Source organism: Cnephaeus nilssonii (assembly GCF_951640355.1).
Source record: "Cnephaeus nilssonii genome assembly, chromosome: 11".
Taxonomy (NCBI): Eukaryota; Metazoa; Chordata; class Mammalia; order Chiroptera; family Vespertilionidae; genus Cnephaeus; species Cnephaeus nilssonii.
This window is the reverse complement of record NC_137082.1, coordinates 91989564-92005909: the sequence shown is the minus strand read 5'-3', so window position 1 is coordinate 92005909 and position 16346 is coordinate 91989564. Positions and strand designations below refer to the sequence as shown.

Below are 16346 nucleotides of genomic sequence, written 5' to 3'. Positions count from 1 at the left end.
TTGGAAGGGAAGACAGACCTACACAGATGATTGTCCTCCAATGTGACAAATGCGGTAAGAGAGGTTCATGTCCACCTGGCCCCTGAGGCATCATTTACTACTCGTTGATGGGTTGTACACAAGAATGATTGTCCTCAATCCTTTCCTGAGGGTCTATAGCCTCGAAAATTGAGGAGCCCCTCAAACCAAGGACTCAAGGGGGTAAGCCAGTACTCATGGCACCTATATCATCCATCTGCATAGGCAGGACCTAAGGATGGATCATCTACTTGGCAATACCACCTTCATTTGAGTCACAGTTATGTGTCTTCACTTTTAGACTCATTGTTATGATAGCTGATATTCTATGAATGAATGAATTTTCAAACATCACCCAGCGCCATGCTTACCTTTTAAAACATTAAAACGTTTATTTTCACAAGCTTAGTATTATGAGATACAACATAATTCATGGAAATCAACCACAATGCTAATACTTTAATAGATTATCCCGAATATTAGACATTACAGTTTAAATCTCCTTAACATTAGCTCGAACCGTGGAATAACATTTCAGTTAATAAATGATTGTGCCTATAACCATATGTTCAGTTTATTCTCACCAGTTTATCATGAATTACAATTTCATTGTGATTTGGGTCATAAACATGATAAACTATTGTTTATATATTTTCATAAATTGCCTGTGTATTTAATTAATCCCGAAGAGAATCTAGAAATATCTCCCAATGGGCTCTATAAATTAAGTACACTTTTTAGCTCTTGAATTTCAACACGCCCGGGTAACACTATAATGGCTCTTAAATTTACTTAAGTAATTATTCCACATGTTGTATAGCATTTATTTGATAATGTGTTTTATAAGCTATAGTTACTTTGTGAATGTGTGCAGCCACATGCTTTGGGCCCTGAATTAAATATCTTCCGGGTATTTCAGAAAAATTATGGGCTTCAAAAGTTACTGCTGTTTTGAGGTGATCTACCACCATCCCACGCAAAGAGAGAAAATGTGTGGCAAAGGACGTGTCTTGTTGTACTTTCCAGAGTTACCACACCTTCCTAATACTTCTGATGCTCTAAACATACCATGAGAGACAGAATTACTATTACTGTCAGGTCTAAAATATTCCGACTTTGCATGTTCTCTAGAGCTCACGATGAGAATTTATATCGGCTTCAATGCTATTTGATAGGGGCTCTCTCGAGCCCCCAGTGCCCTCTTCAGTGGTCACAAAGGTGACTTCTTTGTCCAATGTTGACAGCAAGTGGGGATGATGGGACAGGTTGCAATAAGGGGCTTCACCAGAATCAGTTTTCGCCTTTGGATTTGCTCCTCTACTTTGGAATTCTCCTGTTCATTTTGGAGTTTAAACCAGTAAGTGAGTCTCCTGGTTTCAGGGTCCAAGAAGAATATTTTTTTTTTTAGAGTCAGACCTCTAGTAATTAATCAGACAGCTTAACGCCATCATCTATTTTATTCAGATGTTTCTGTCCTTCTTGTAAAATCTTCAAGTCTGAGCGGCTGCTCTAGCTAGCATCCATCAACTGCATTAGGAAAATGGTCAGATCTTGGAAAGGGTAAGAATGAAGGAAAAACCTCAAATGGCAGAAGCAAAAAGTGGAGGAATCTTAAAGTTCGGCAGCTCCTTCGGTACCAGAGAATACTTCCTTCCAGGGTGAACATTTAGGACTCCTTGAAGAAAACGTTGTTGTTCAACAATGAAAACATTCATTCCAAAATCTGGGCCTCAGCTTATTAAAAAAAAATGTCTGAAAACTTAAACAAACGACACCCCCCTCCCCCCGCCCCCGCTTGGAACTCTCTGATAAACCGTGTACATGTTCAGGGTGGGGGCCACCTTGCACTTTGGGGGCGCTTGCTGCACTTCTCCGTAGGGAAGAGGCGGCTGGCATCGTTTCCTGGCTGGGTATAATTCATTTATGTCCTTCCAGTGTTTTCGCTCTGATCTCCTTTCTGTGTATCTGTCAGTGGGCTCTCCTGGGAGCAGCACGAGGCGCTTCATTAACAAGAAGGGATTAAAGGAAAAAGCCCTCGTCTCCCCCTCGTACGCTGGGATACTTTGGAGCCACCCACAAGGCACAGACCCCTGCTGCAGCGGTATCATTAGGAAGGTACAATCGCATTCCCTTTACGGGCAGAGCCTTGAGTGAAACACAAGCCATGCTGTCGCATGTGCAGGGAAAAAGGGCGAAAGCTTTCATGCCTCCAAAAAGGTAGACTGCAAAGATATAGCGTATGGTGTTTACACTTATATGACCTTCCACTACTAGTCCTTGAAATCATGCTTTTATTAAATATTGAACAAAATAAAGATTAAGAGAAAATTATTCATATTCTCAAATCCCAAATGAAATGTATATATTTTTATTAACTAACACGTGTTTTGAATACCTACTATGTGCCAGCCACTCTGTTAGCTGCTGGAAAACGAAGTACAAAGACATCATGTATGCTTTTTCTCAGCACTAACTTATTGAATGCTCTAACGGAAGTGAGTGGAAAGGAGGTAAATCAGGGCTGAGTAACGTGATCTGAGCCAGGGAGCTGGAAGAGGCTGGGAGATCTGCTTCCCTTGTCCTCCTGAGCCTATTTTTGAACTGAGATGTTTGCAAATGATCTTTTGAGTGGAACCACCACCGATTTTAAGTCTTCAGTGGTATCTCATACACACATGTAAGAAGGCTGGTGTAAAGCATCCTCAGCATTGCATCTAGTTCCTATAGATGCTCCCAAACAGGAAGCAACCTGCATCACCCCTGAGAAAGGGGCCTGGGATTTGGCACCTGCTGTAAAAATGTGCCAGTGGCCGGGCCGGCATGGCTCAGTGGTTGAGCGTCGATCTATGAAACCAGGAGGTCAGGGTTCGTTTCCGGTGAGGGCACATGCCATGTTGTGGGCTCGATCCCCAGAAGGGGGCGTGCAGGAAGCAGCCAATCAATGATTCTCTCTCATCATGGATGTTTCTCCCTCTCCCTCTCCCTGCCTCTCTGACATCAATAAAATATATATTTAAAAAATGCCAGCGGCCTCCCGGGCACAGCTCTGGGGTGATGACTGCCTGGGAACCTCGCCTGTCACGTGTCACGTTCCTAGCACTGAAGAGAATCGGGGTTCATAGTGGTCCATTATCTCCCGGCTACAGACACACGGCTGCCCTTAGCGCTGAGATGTGGCTCACAGCTGGATCTGTGCGTGAGAGAAGAAAGCCCTTGACGATCAGCTGTTTACAAGCCATTCTTTGCAGTGATCGGATTTTGCTTCACGACTGGCTTTTGTTCAGTGGAAGCGCCATTTGCAGCTCTCTGTCTAAGGGAAAGGCTAGGCCGCCCAGCTAAGGTGATAGAAACTGGGGCTGGCAGAGACCATTCTACTGACGGTAAGGCAAAGCAGTACAGGAACAAACAAACCATTTTGACAAATAAACAAGTCAGTAATGAAAATACTTAAAAAATGTGTTGGGTTATGTACAGTATTCCTACTAATGAAAGATTGGCCATCTGCTCAGCTTTGAACACAGGATGCTCTGATGTTCTCACCCTTTTATTTCACAGCCACACTGTTCCTTGTCTCGCATGCGTTTTCCTTCATTAAAATACCATTGCACTCACAGTGGCCATAGTCAACTCATCCCATGAGAAGTGAGTCAGCATCAGAGGGCGGGACTAGGCAGGGCCAGTTCACACCTTCTCGAGCGGACAGAGCTTACTAGTCAACAAAGAGCCCAAACTCACCTATTACGTTCTTGTTATCAAAAATACATCTCAGCTAATGTTTATCTATCGATAACCAAAGTTACAAATGAACAAAACCCCTAGTTTTGCCAATAAATTAAAAAATATAAGCAAAGTTGTTAAGAGGTTAAAAAGCTTAGCCTGTCATCCCCACGTGATGGATTTGAGGCTGTGCACTGAAAACAGAATGACTCTCTGATACCAGCATTCAGATTCCCTCTTTCCCGTGGTTTCCCTATGATGGTTCTTTCCTCCCACCCTCGTGAGACCTCATGAATGGGTTTGTCCTGAATTTCAATAGATATCTCTTACTATTTGGATGTTTGGTTGGGTAGAGCTAACACATATATAGGGTTTCTGAACATTCTTCCCATTTCTGGGTTTTAGTTCACATTATCGTAGGCATGAGGAGGAGGAAGGAGTATTATGAATTGGAGTTTGGGTTTAAAGTTTGGTATTAGGAATATAAATGGAAATAATCCATTGGCAATGGCCCTTGTTGATGTACCCTTTTGCCGAGGTAGTTTGTAAGCAAGGGACCGCTCATAACAAGAGCCTGCTATACTTCCTCTCTGAGTGCGCGTGGCTCTGTGACACGCTGGACTCTGCCATTGACCAACTTGATTTAATGGAATAAAAACTCAAATGAGAAGTGATGATAGCAATTTCCTGGCCGAGGAGGAATAAGCGGATAGGTTTGCCTACATTTTCTGTCAGGCAAGACTTAACCAGATCCTGATATGCACTTCGAATTGATTACTAATGAGTGGCAACTAGATGCACTAGATGCATATTTGCTTTGGGGATACTTTGAAAAGATTTCTTTTTTTTTTAGATTTGGAATTCCCAATAGGTTCCTTCCATTCCTCCTGAGTCAATAATGAAATACTTGTTAGCTAGACTGAGTAAGATGACAGGAAACATGCCTAATCTATAACAAGTCTGTCTCCTTGATGGGTGGAAGGACCTCCGGGGGCAGCTCTAAGGACAAGTGTCTGCTTTCAGTGCCAGCTTCTAGTCATACGGAGGACAGCACTTCCCCCGACGGGTCTTTGCCCTTCTTCTCCTCGCCCCGGTCCATGTCGATCACGTGCACCACGCCGGGCTTGAGGATCAAGTCCTCGGCCTCTACCTGACTCCGGTTGTCCTCCACCTCCATGTAGCTCCCCTTGGTTTGCTGAGCAGCTTTGCTGAAGGCTTCTTTGAGTCGACGTTTGAGTTCAACATCTGGGCAGAAGACATACTCGTACAGGCCACCAGCGAGGACAGCTCCTATTATTGGTCCAACCCAATATATCTGGGGAGAAGAGGGAGGAGTTAGAGAACTCACGCAGAGAAAAACCATTCCTTGAACAACTCCCGCAGGTAGAATTTAGCTCGCTTAAGTTAAGAGAGGGTCATGGGTAATGGGGCATTGTATGAAAAAGAGAAGAGCTGGACAGAATAAAGGAAAAAACATCAAATCCATGTCAGAGAGCCACCGTTAAATGACATTTGAACAGAAAACAAGAAAAGACTGTTTTTTCCTTTCATCAATGACATTCTTTCCGTTTTCTGATGATCATTGGACAGGTAGTTCCTCTTTGGTGGGACTGCATGTGAAGTGGACATAAAAATTCTTCAACTAACATAGAAAAAGGTTCTGGCGAGTGCTTTTCTCGTGTTCTTAATGCCATTTCACATGCTTCCTGCGACTCACAGTCATAGCACAGATCTCACGGGAGCTCCAGTTGTCCAGCACAGCGTGAAGAATGGCTCTCAGCTCCCCCGCTCAGCTCTGTGCGTGTTCGCATCAGCGACTTCACTTCCTAACCCTCAATTTCCTCACCGACAGAGCGGGGCTTATGCTAACACACACCTCACGGGGTGCAGGATTAAATGGAAACTGACTGAAATTTAATTACCTGCTTGTAGATACCGAACGGTTCCGGTGGCACGGTAACCTGTGGCATTCCATGTTTCCTAGATGGTTTAAAGATGCACATGTCTAGGCTGGCTATACCAGCAAGTCATCTCCATGTATGCCACGTGCTTTCCCTCTCTAACATGTGGTGAGGTGATTTAACCAAGAGCCTCCTGGCTCCTCCGTTACTCTTCCTGCAGAGCGCTCGCTCGCCCTTCCTTCCACGGTGACTTGGAGCACCTGCACTGCGTCCACGGCTGCTGGCTAGCTGGGCATGAGCAAGCAAGGCCACAGGGATGTTAATTCAACAAACGAAAGCTTGTATCGTATCACTTCTGTGTCTGGAATAAGTTAAGTTTTGAGTTTGGGATAAACGTCAACACCGGCTTTAGCGCATATGTAGGCTGTGGAAAATTAGCCATTCATTCCAGAGATTCACGGGGGCTGCCCTGGCCGGTGTGGTTCAGTGGCTAGAGCGCCGGCCTTCGGACTGAAGGGTCCCAGGTTTGATTCCGGCCAAGGGCACAGGCCCAGGTTGCAGGCTTGATCCCCAGTAGGGGGCGTGGAGGAGGCAGGGGATCAATGATTCTTTCTCATCATTGATGTTTCTATCTCTCTCTCCCTCTCTTCTTCTCTGAAACCAATAAAGAAATATTAAAAAATGTTTGTTTGTTTTTTAAAAGAGAGATTCACGTGGGCAACAGAAACCCCGTTTACTGGGCACTGCCTCTGAGCCAGCTGTACTTAGTACTTTTCTCACATCCACTCATTTAACCCCAACAACACTCTCTGGGCTGGATGTAATTATAACTTCCATTTGATCAGTAAGAAAACCGCCTCTCTGAGCGGGTAAGAGGCTTGCTTCAGAGTTCATGCCTAGCAACCCACTGAGCTGGGATGTCAGGCCTGTCTGCATGCAAACCACTCTTTGAGCTATTACATTGCTTTCCACTGTACAGTCTTCTCATTTGAAAAAAAAAAAGTGACGAATGATTCTGGCTAAAACACTCTCTGAAAATTAATATCAGCATCCTCACTGCAAAATCTAAAGAGAATTCAAACTTTAAGCTAAAGCTGAACACATACACTTAACAGGGGAACAGGGTAGAGTGGTTACAAGAACCACGTTTCTCATCTCCAACATGAAAGAAACCATGTGAGAGCTTCCCTCTCCAGGCTCTTTCAAAGGAGCCCTCCGCTGACTGTCTTTCCTCTTTGTTCCTTTGGTCAGATCTCCTTGGGTATATTTACTCCACAAGCTGCAAGTCCCACAGGGAGACTAGAGACGGCTACATAATCACCACACTTCTCCCAGAACACCTCTGAACAAGGCATCTAGCTGCATGTGCTAGAAATGAACAGATCTGAATTTCAAATGGCTATTTCAAAACAATGTCTTAAAGTACGTTGTAAAAGCTATAAAGGAAAATAATTTTATTCTTAAAAATACAGAAAAGTGTAAAAAAGAAAACTAAAATAATGTCATTATTATTTTGGTATTACTTCTAGTCTGTCTATCATCTATCTATCTATCTATCTATCTGCAGATATACTTTAACTTAGTTCTAAATTTCACACACCATTGGACATTCACTTTCAGTAGGAGTAGGTTTGTTATAAAATAACAGGGAGAAACTTTGATTCAATCAACAAGCTAAGAATTTTCCTACTCTTTAAATTATCACTAGTTTACCACACCTAACAAGTAATTAATAAAAACATATTTTCATCTGCATTTTAAAGTCCTCATAAATTAAACTAAAAGTTGTAATTTTTCTAAATTTTAATTATAAAAAAATAGTTTGAATTTAATAGGTTAGGTTGAACTAAAAGTTATGTGGTTTTCATAAGATCTATATACTGTCCACAAAAAAATTTCCATTCCTGTCGGTGTGGCAATTTTGTTGAGGCACAAATTTAGAAACATCAGTGGCAAAATAACCAATCTGAGGGGTAGTACTGTTGAAGAGTCTTTGCCTGTCTCAGTCCTGACTCTTGCTTTTGAACACCGACTCCAAGTTAGTTAATGGTGTGGATTTCTTGTAAGAACTTCTTTAGAACTGAATGCTCATCCCGGGCTGCCATTGCTTCTCATTTGCAGTGTTTGCTGGGGCTGAAGGGTGTGGCTGGGCCAGTAACCACTCCGTGCCCGAGACTAAAACACAAGGGACATTCTTTTATGCTCACAAACGGAACGCTGTGAACTAGCACTCACAACAGGTAAGTGACGATAAACGCTAGCCCCGTGGGAGGCTGGCTTCTGTCTCATGTTTATATTGCTTATTGTAAGTGAGCGTGTGAGTGGCCATCAGAGCTGCTACATTACTCAGTTAAGGAATTAAAATTCCTTTTTGTAAGAAACAATTGAAATAGAATTGGGGGTGATATTTAAAAACGGGCGCCCCGCTCTCCGGAAGCGCTGCCAGCGCATCAGTAGGTGCGTCAGGCCCGGGGCTGCAGGCAGGCCTTTTCTGAAAGTCAGTCGTTTTTCCGGCTGTGGCTCCGGCGATAACAGCGCAAACATTCGCGCCATTCATTCCTCGCCATCTGCAGTTCAGATGCCTCCAACGTGCATGCTATTAATTGGGTTCATGCTTTTGTAAACAAAAAAGATAACTATTTTTTGCTATGGGCAGTGCTTTTAAGCATTTCATTCTTTTCTTCTCCTTCATCTTCTTTCTGCAAGTGTATTTTCTGTTATTGCCAGGAAGGCTTTACTTTCAATTATTTAAAAACCATCTTCTCTCCACTGTCCTGATTTTAACTGGTTCCACATAGGCAACCTCCATGTGCAATGCATTCTGCTGTAGTCTGTCAGATACAGTGCCCAGAGCAGTGCTTAAAAAAAAAAAAAAAAAAAGACTATTACCGAGGCTCAGGGCAGATATAATATGAGATGTTTTGCAACGGATCTGTGCTAGTCTCTCTTATGAAAAATGTAATCAGTAGGAGGTCAAGGTTGGGAGGAAGTATGAGAAAGCAGTGAGAAAAATGATGGAAAAAATACAGAGCTCCATGGGTAACTGTCCTCAATGTGATAGTTACCCAGTGGTTTTCCCAATTTCCCATGATAACCGCGGGTCCGAAGGATCGGGCGGGGTTCATGCTGGCACCAGTGTAATTGATCTGCGGGGAAAAAGAAACCAACTTCAGACTTGGCTGAAACAGGTCTACTGACAGGTCTCCTTCAGTGAGATTTGCTACCATTTGCAATGCTAACTGAGAACCGTCAAGATGCTCGCTGCCATATCAACATTCTCATGGGAAAGCTGGTAAAATAATCACCGGGAAGGGACAGACATGGCTGGAGTGTAAAGGACTACAGCTGCAAAACACAACGTTTTCAGGCCAGCTCTAGGGCGAGGCTAAATGAAATGGATCAATTATTCAAATGGACTTGGAAACTTACTGCAAATAAATGTCCAATTGCAACAGAAAATCCAATTGCTAAAGCGATTGAACCAGTGACATCAGTCCGTTTGGAATCACAGCTGGCAAAAATAGTAAACACCAACTGAAATGTAATTATCAGCTCCACCAGGAGACCGTGGCCCGCAGTGAGATTCCCATGAACCTAGAAAGAGAAGAATACTCCGTCTGAGCTGAAGCAAGAATACATTTTCTATGGCGACACAGCATTGTGCAAGGCATATTTCATCCATGTAAAAGCAATGGTGGGCATAGGATTTCACTTATATGTGGACTCTACAGAACAAAATAGAAACAGACTCATAGACACAGAGAAGAGAACAGACTGACGGTTGACACTGGAGGGGGTGGGGATTGGGTGAAAAGGTAAATGGATTAAGAAGCATAAATCATTAGTTTCTGAATAGTCACAGAGATCTAAATGACAGCACAAGGAATAGAGTCAATAATCTATACTAATAAAAGACCGGACATCTTCTGGACGTCTTCTGGATGTCCTTCCGGACAAAGCCACGGTGGTGGGGGCTGAGGCAGAGATGGTTAGGGGTGATCAGGCCGGCAGGGGAGCAGTTAGGGGCACCATGCAGGCAGGCAGAGTGTTAGGGGCGATCAGGCAGGCAGCCAGGTGAGCGGTTAGGAGCCAGCAGTCCCAGATTGCAAGAGGGATGTCTGACTGCTGGTTTAGCTCCGATCCCAACTCTGGTCCTGGATTGGAGAGGGTGCAGGCTGGGCTGAGGGAAGACCCCCCCTTCCATGCACGAATTTCGTGCACCGGGCCTTTAGTCTATAATAATAAAAGCATAATATGCTAATTAGACTGGACAGCCGAATGACCTTCCAGATGTCCTTCTGGATGACTTTCCGGATGAAGCCGGGGCTGCGAGGGCCGAGCCCCTTGCACAAATTTCATGCATTGGGCCTCTAGTGTTGTAATAACTATGTAAGGTGCCAGGTGGGTACTTGAAATACAAGGGGCACCACTCCGTAAAGTACATGACTGTCTAACTACTACGCTGTACACCTGAAACTAATACAAAAGAATATTGAATGGAAACTGTAATAAAAAAAAACAACTGATGGCTGAGTCTTCTATTCCACTCCCAATTGAGACACTGCTCCCATCCCCCCAAAAAGAAGGCACGAATTTCCACTCATTTTGGGCAATCACAGATAATTAATTCTCTTACAATGACCAAGCAGGGGTTTGTGCTGAATGTTTCTTCTACAAGGGAAGCAAAATGTGCCACTGCTCTACTTAACTTATAAAAGAGTTTCTTGAGAGTCTTGTAATTTTATAAGGAAATGATTACATCCATTAATTAGATTTAAATTAATTCATATATATTTCAATTAAATGTTAAACCGTGTGTGTGTGTGTGTGTGTGTGTGTGTGTGTGTGTGTTTTAAATCAACTCTGGTGCTGAGCTAACAAATGATAATACTAATCAGCTAAGAGCCAAGTTAGGTTCAAATGCCAATGTAATTTTTTTCAAGTGTGATCCTTAACTAGATCATTTAAAATTTCACAAATATGGCAAGAAGCAAATTGTTTCTTCTGCTAGTGAACCAACAAACCTATCTACACTAATAAAAGAGTAAGATCCAAATTGACCATACCTCTGCGATGCCCACCAGTCAATCAGGAGTGAGTATGCAAATTAACCCAACAAAGATGACAGGTTAATTTGCATACGCAGGCTCTGAGCGGCAGGGGGCAGGGTGGACCGCTTGCATCATCCCCAAGGTGACAATGCAGGCGTTCCACACCACCCCAGCTGCTCTGGGCCTCTGGGCAGCGTGGGAAGGCGGAAAGGCGGCTCCGGGCCGGAGCGAAAAGGCAGCTCTGGCCGGAGCGAAGGCAGTGCTGGCAGCCAGGGGAAGGAAGGCCCATTCTTGCACGAATCTTCGTGCATCGGGCCTCTAGTATATATATAAAAGCCTAAGTGACTGGAACAACCGAAACGACCGGTTGCTATGATGCATACTGTGGCCGGCCAACCAACCCGATCAGGAGTGGGGCCAGCTGACAAACCTCCCATGGCCCCTCCCCTCATCTGGCCTGGCCCCTGACCCGACCCCCCACCTCGATCTGGGGCAGGGCTGGCTGACCAACTCCCTGCATTCCCCCTCCCCGAAACCTTCCAGCCAGCCTGGCCCCAATCAGCCTTGACTGGGGCTGGCCAGCCAAACCTCACCTGTGCACAAATTCGTGCACCAGGCCTCTAGTAATGGTAATAAAAGTGTCGTATGCTGAATGTATAGTTGGTGTAGTCACTGGGGTGGGAGAGAGAGAGGGAAAGACCAACACAATTTTTGTGCCACCAAGACAGTTTTCAAGTTCCTCAAGAATCATCAGAAATGCCCTGAGAATAAATGAGCCATTTTAGGAAGGTCTCTGAGGTCCCCAGGGTGTCACTGAGTAGAGTCTGCAAGAAGCTTGAAGTCCTAGTTTAAAAATAAGAGCGGATGGTGTACATTTTCACCACGGAATACTACACAGCAGTGAAAAAGAAGGATCTCTTACCCCTGAGACAGCATGGAGGGACCTGGAGAGTATCATGCTGAGTAAAATAAGTCAGTCAGAGAAAGACAAGTATCACATGATCTCACTCATATGTGGAATCTCATGAACAAAATAAACAGACGAACAGAGTGGATCCAGAGACATGAAAGCATGGAACAGTGTGTGGAATCTCAGAGGGAAGGTGGGGGAGGGAGGGTGGATGGGAGGTAATCAACCAAAGACCTTGTACGCACATATGCATAACCCATGGACACAGAAATTAGGGTGCTGAAGGCCTGGGGTGGGGGGTGGGACAGGCTGGAGGGGGCCACTGGGGGGAAAAAGGGGGACATATGTAATACTTTCCACAATAAAAATTAAAAAACAAACAAAACAAAACTAGGAGCTAAAGAGGCTACCGTGGTGACCCCCAGGCCGCCCACCACGCCGGGCGGGGTGACGAGGTAGAGGATGCCGGCCCCGAGGATGGCGCCCAGGCACTGGGCCGCGATGTAGAAGACGGACTTGGCGAGGCTCATCTTCCTGGTGCACACCATGGCCACGGTCACGGCGGGGTTGATGTGGCCGCCGCTGATGTGGCCGAAGCACTGCACCATCGTGGCGATGCTGAGGCCGAAGCAAAGGGAGATGAGGACCATGTCCACGGGCAGGGGCTTCTCGGCGCCGCCCCAGTTGATGGTGGAGCCCAGGCTGAGCAGCACAAAGATGAGCATCGCCAGGAACTCAGCCGTGACCGCCTTCCAGAAAGCCTGGGTCCAGACCCCGCGGAAGGCCGTCATGACGCTCTGTCTCCTGCACCAAGGCCCGCACTTGCTGGGAAGCAAACGAAACCAGCGTCAGCAGCTACGCAACCTGGTTCAGGAGCTCAGGGGGCCCCGGGCCGCGGGCTGGTTCCACGGTGGGGAGCCCCCGAGGTCACATGCATGCCACAAAGCCTGCTTCCAGGACATCCCTGCCTCTGAGTAATTGTCCCCTAAACCGGTGCTCCACAGATTGTTGTCCGGGTCTCCTTCGAGTTGGTACTAAAGATACTCCGGTTTCACTGGGGAAGGATCAGCCCTGTCACTAGAAAGGCAAACGTCTAAATCAAGGCCCTGACCCAAGGGAGAGGAAGATGCATTTCCTTTGCAGTTCGTGCCCCCGAGCAAGTTTGAAGTGTCAGTGGGCCTTTCTCGGTCGTTTATATTTTGAGCAAAAAGCAATAAAGCCGGGAGGCCGGGAGGGAGGCCGTCTCCAGGTGTGTAGTTTATTGCTCAAAGTGGCATTTTGCAAATGGACTGGAACCTCGGATTAGGGGGGCCTGCTGGGCAGCTGGAATGCTGAGGTCTGTCTTTGCAGAAGGGGATCCCTGGTGACAGGCAGGGGCGTCAGATCCCCAGGGTTCAGAAGAGCAGAGACCCCCCTCCTGCTCCCCAGCCTGAGGGAGTGGCCCCAGGGGCGCTGAGCACAACTCCTGTCCAGACTCGAGCAATTGTCAACCTCAGGCTCCCGGGAGCCTCTCCAAGGCCAGGACAGGGAGAGCGGCCACCACGGGCGGTGCCAGGCTCAGGGGCGGTGCCAGGCTCAGGGGTGGTGCCAGGCTCAGGGCTGGTGCCCGGCTCAGGGGCGGTGCCCAGGCTCAGGGCAGTGGCCAGGCTCAGGGGTGGTGCCCGGCTCAGGGGTGGTGCCCAGGCTCAGGGGCGGTGCCCGGCTCAGGGGTGGTGACCGGGATCAGGGGCGGTGCCCAGGCTCAGGGGCGGTGCCCAGGCGAACACACAGAGCTGCCATCTGCTCAGAGCCCCCACCGCCCGCGTCCTAGGTGGCCCAGCAGCCCCGCCCCCGGGAAAGCTACGCCCTGGCCTGCTCTTGCAGGGTTAGGGGACAGACCCTCTCAGCCCCGATGTCCCCTTCAGATAAACTCCCAAAGGGATCGGAGGCTGGTCCATGCCAGCGGCGCCCAGGCACCCTGCCCACCTCCAGGGGCAGCCCCGGGCGGACAGCCAGGGAGGCGGAGCTTGGGGGCCAGGGAGGGTGAGGGAGCCCAGGCCCTGCGAGCACAGCCTCGGAGGGAAGAGGTTTCTCAGAGTCTTCCTGCTGGCCCCTTCTTCTGCTGGGCCTGGAGGACAGCATGGGGGCCTCCACCCGGGGGCGCTCCTGTGCTGGTGGGGTGAGGGGTGAGGGGTGGTGGGAGCAGAAAGACAGCTTTGGGAGTGAAGACACCCCCTTCCTGGGACGGGCCCTCCCCCCCCTCTGCCTGCAGACCTCTGAGCTGGGGAGACGGGGCTTGGGGACAGGAAGCCAGCCTCATCCTGAGAGACATGACTAGGACCCCCCTTGGGGGGAAATCACCCCATGGCTCCATTTTTCAAGGCTTTTGCCCTTATTTTTGCTGTTTTAGCAGCAAGAGCGCAGGTATGGCGAGCAGGTAGCGGAGACTCCAATCTCGGGGGCCTGAGGAGTGAGGCCAGGAGGCCGAGGGTCTGCACAGCTGCGGGTACTGCCGCCACTTTCTGAGATGGTACTGAGGGAGACCCCCCCCTCCCACCTCCACACCATCACTGGGGTCCCCAGGAGCCAAAGGGCCATGGGAACTCAACCTTGACCTTCAGGAGCTCAACTCAGCCTCTGGTCTGACCTGGGGCCTCCCTGCAGAGTTGGAAAGAGACCCCATTTCCTGCCCACGCCCAGGAGGCTCCAGGGGGAGGAGACAGCCCGCTGCCCAGTGAATCCTCTGAATGAATCCTAATTACAAAACCCCGCGGGGAGGCCAGGACCTACACTCCCCAGAGGCGGAGAAAATAGGGACAAAGCAGCCCTGGGAACGGCCCTGGGAGAGACATTACCACGTTCCCAGGGGGAGAAGGCAGACAGCTCACAAATGGGAAGAGCGGGAGGAGGTGGCCTCTGTGCTCATGGCAGCCAGGGCCGTGCCCGATGGCCAGGGGCACGGTGCTGGCACCTGCGGCTCCTCCGTGGCCGGAGTCAGTGGGAAAGAGGAAGCCACAGAGCAGAAGCCGAGGAACCAGTGGTCAGGTCCCCCTTCAGTGGCCACGGGTCACCAGAGAGGCGGGCCCTGGGAGAGGCCGCCCCCCCTGCACCGCTCTTCCCTCACCTTCCCCAGCTCCCCGCTCTCTCTCCCTGCTCAGCCCTCAGGCCCTCTCCCTGCTCATCCCTCAGCCCCTCTCCCTGCTCATCCCTCAGCCCCTCTCCCTGCTCATCCCTCAGCTCCTCTCCCTGCTCAGCCCTCAGCTCCTCTCCCTGCTCATCCCTCAGCCCCTCTCCCTGCTCATCCCTCAGCCCCTCTCCCTGCTCATCCCTCAGCCCCTCTCCCTGCTCATCCCTCAGCCCCTCTCCCTGCTCATCCCTCAGCTCCTCTCCCTGCTCATCCCTCAGCCCCTCTCCCTGCTCATCCCTCAGGTCCTCTCTCCCTGCTCAGCCCTCAGGCATCCATCGACCTCTCCAGGGACCTAATTTCAGAAACTCAGTTGCTCTTTCAGCTTTAAATTTTCATCAGAAAAAAAAATATCCACAAAAACCAAACAGATAAATAAACTCCTTAAGGGTGCCTTTAGCTTTCTTTAGAGAACCCGCGAGTCTGATCCCCTCCCAGGGCCGAGCGACCGGCTGCCCCGTTTCCTGGCAGCGCAGGCATACCTGTGGCCTCAGCAGCTCCCCCAGCGGCCCGGAGCCTCCTGCGGCCGTCAGAGTCCCCCTGTCCTCCCCCCTCCACCCCCCCCCGCACCGCCCCCCCCCCCCACACACACCGAAACGGAGCAACACCATTTGTAACACCATTTGTTTCGCTCCTTCTGCCCCAGAACAAAGGGGCTCGCTGGTGCGCCCGCCCGACAGCAGGGAAAGGGGTGCGTTTCTCTCTCGACCTGCTCCTGGCGGCCGAGCCTCCGAGTGAGCATTTTTCTGATGAAAACGCTGCCGGCAGCCCTACCTCCTGTCACACTCCCTGCGGCCCCAGGTCTCCAACTCGCACCCCTTTCCTGCAGCCTCTCCCGGCCCCGCGGACACGCTCAGCTCAGACCTGAGCCCGCTCCCCAGCTTCCTCCTGGGTTCTGCGGGGAAGGCACCCACAAAGCAGCCCACTCCCACCTGCTGGCCCCGCACTGTCCCCTTAGGCGCAGCCGGACTCACCCCCACCGCCTGGCTGCGGGTCCGGGTCTGTCACTCATGCCTTCCCCCGCCGAGTGCGCTCAGGCCCGCCCGGCTGCCAGGCCGGAGTCAGATTACGGCCGCTGGTCTGATTGGGCTGGCAGCGCGGGGACGCTCCTGCCCATGTGGCCATCGCTCCGTGCCATTTCACCGGGCAGGGCATAACTTTTCCCTCCCCATCCCTGGGGACAGGGCACTCAGGAACACAGCACGCTGACGCTGTTTCTTTAGCTGGCCACTTGATGACAAGGGCTCCCCCAAATCTTGGTCTGCGCTCTCCCCCCTTCCCCCAAAGAAGTGGTCAGTTGTTTGTTTGCAGTTGAAATTGGGCAACTCTGAGAACGGGGATGGGCACCATCCGGCCGTTGAGATGAACTGAGAGGCCGCAGCGCAAAACAGCCGCTGGCACTGATTGGAAGTGTCTGGTCTGAGAAGGCATGTTGGGCACAAAAGGTAACCGCAGGTCTGTTTGCAGCCGGGCAGCCCCTGCGCGGATAACAGGGAATAAGAAACAATGGGAGCTAGGACGTCTCTCCGGGTGCTGACCCGGTGGTCCTGTCACTAACAACGGTTGGGTGAGAAGTAGCAAAGGAA

The 16346-nt window shown here is 49.3% G+C and overlaps 1 protein-coding gene across 2 annotated transcripts; it reads right to left on the bottom strand.

Moving 5' to 3' along the window:
- Nucleotides 1-4771: 4771 nt before the first annotated feature.
- On the bottom strand, nucleotides 4772-15772 carry AQP4 (aquaporin 4; the record flags this gene model as incomplete). 2 transcript variants are annotated; one of them, XM_079785133.1, is made up of 5 exons in its annotated part: nucleotides 4772-5050; nucleotides 8702-8782; nucleotides 9066-9230; nucleotides 12008-12422; nucleotides 15735-15772. In XM_079785133.1, the coding sequence occupies 5 exons, from the start codon at nucleotides 15770-15772 to the stop codon at nucleotides 4772-4774; spliced, it is 978 nt and encodes a 325-aa protein (XP_079641259.1). The 2 variants fall into 2 exon arrangements, with proteins under 2 accessions (XP_079641259.1, XP_079641260.1); XM_079785134.1 differs by lacking the exon at nucleotides 8702-8782.
- Between the last annotated feature and the right edge of the window lie 574 nt (nucleotides 15773-16346).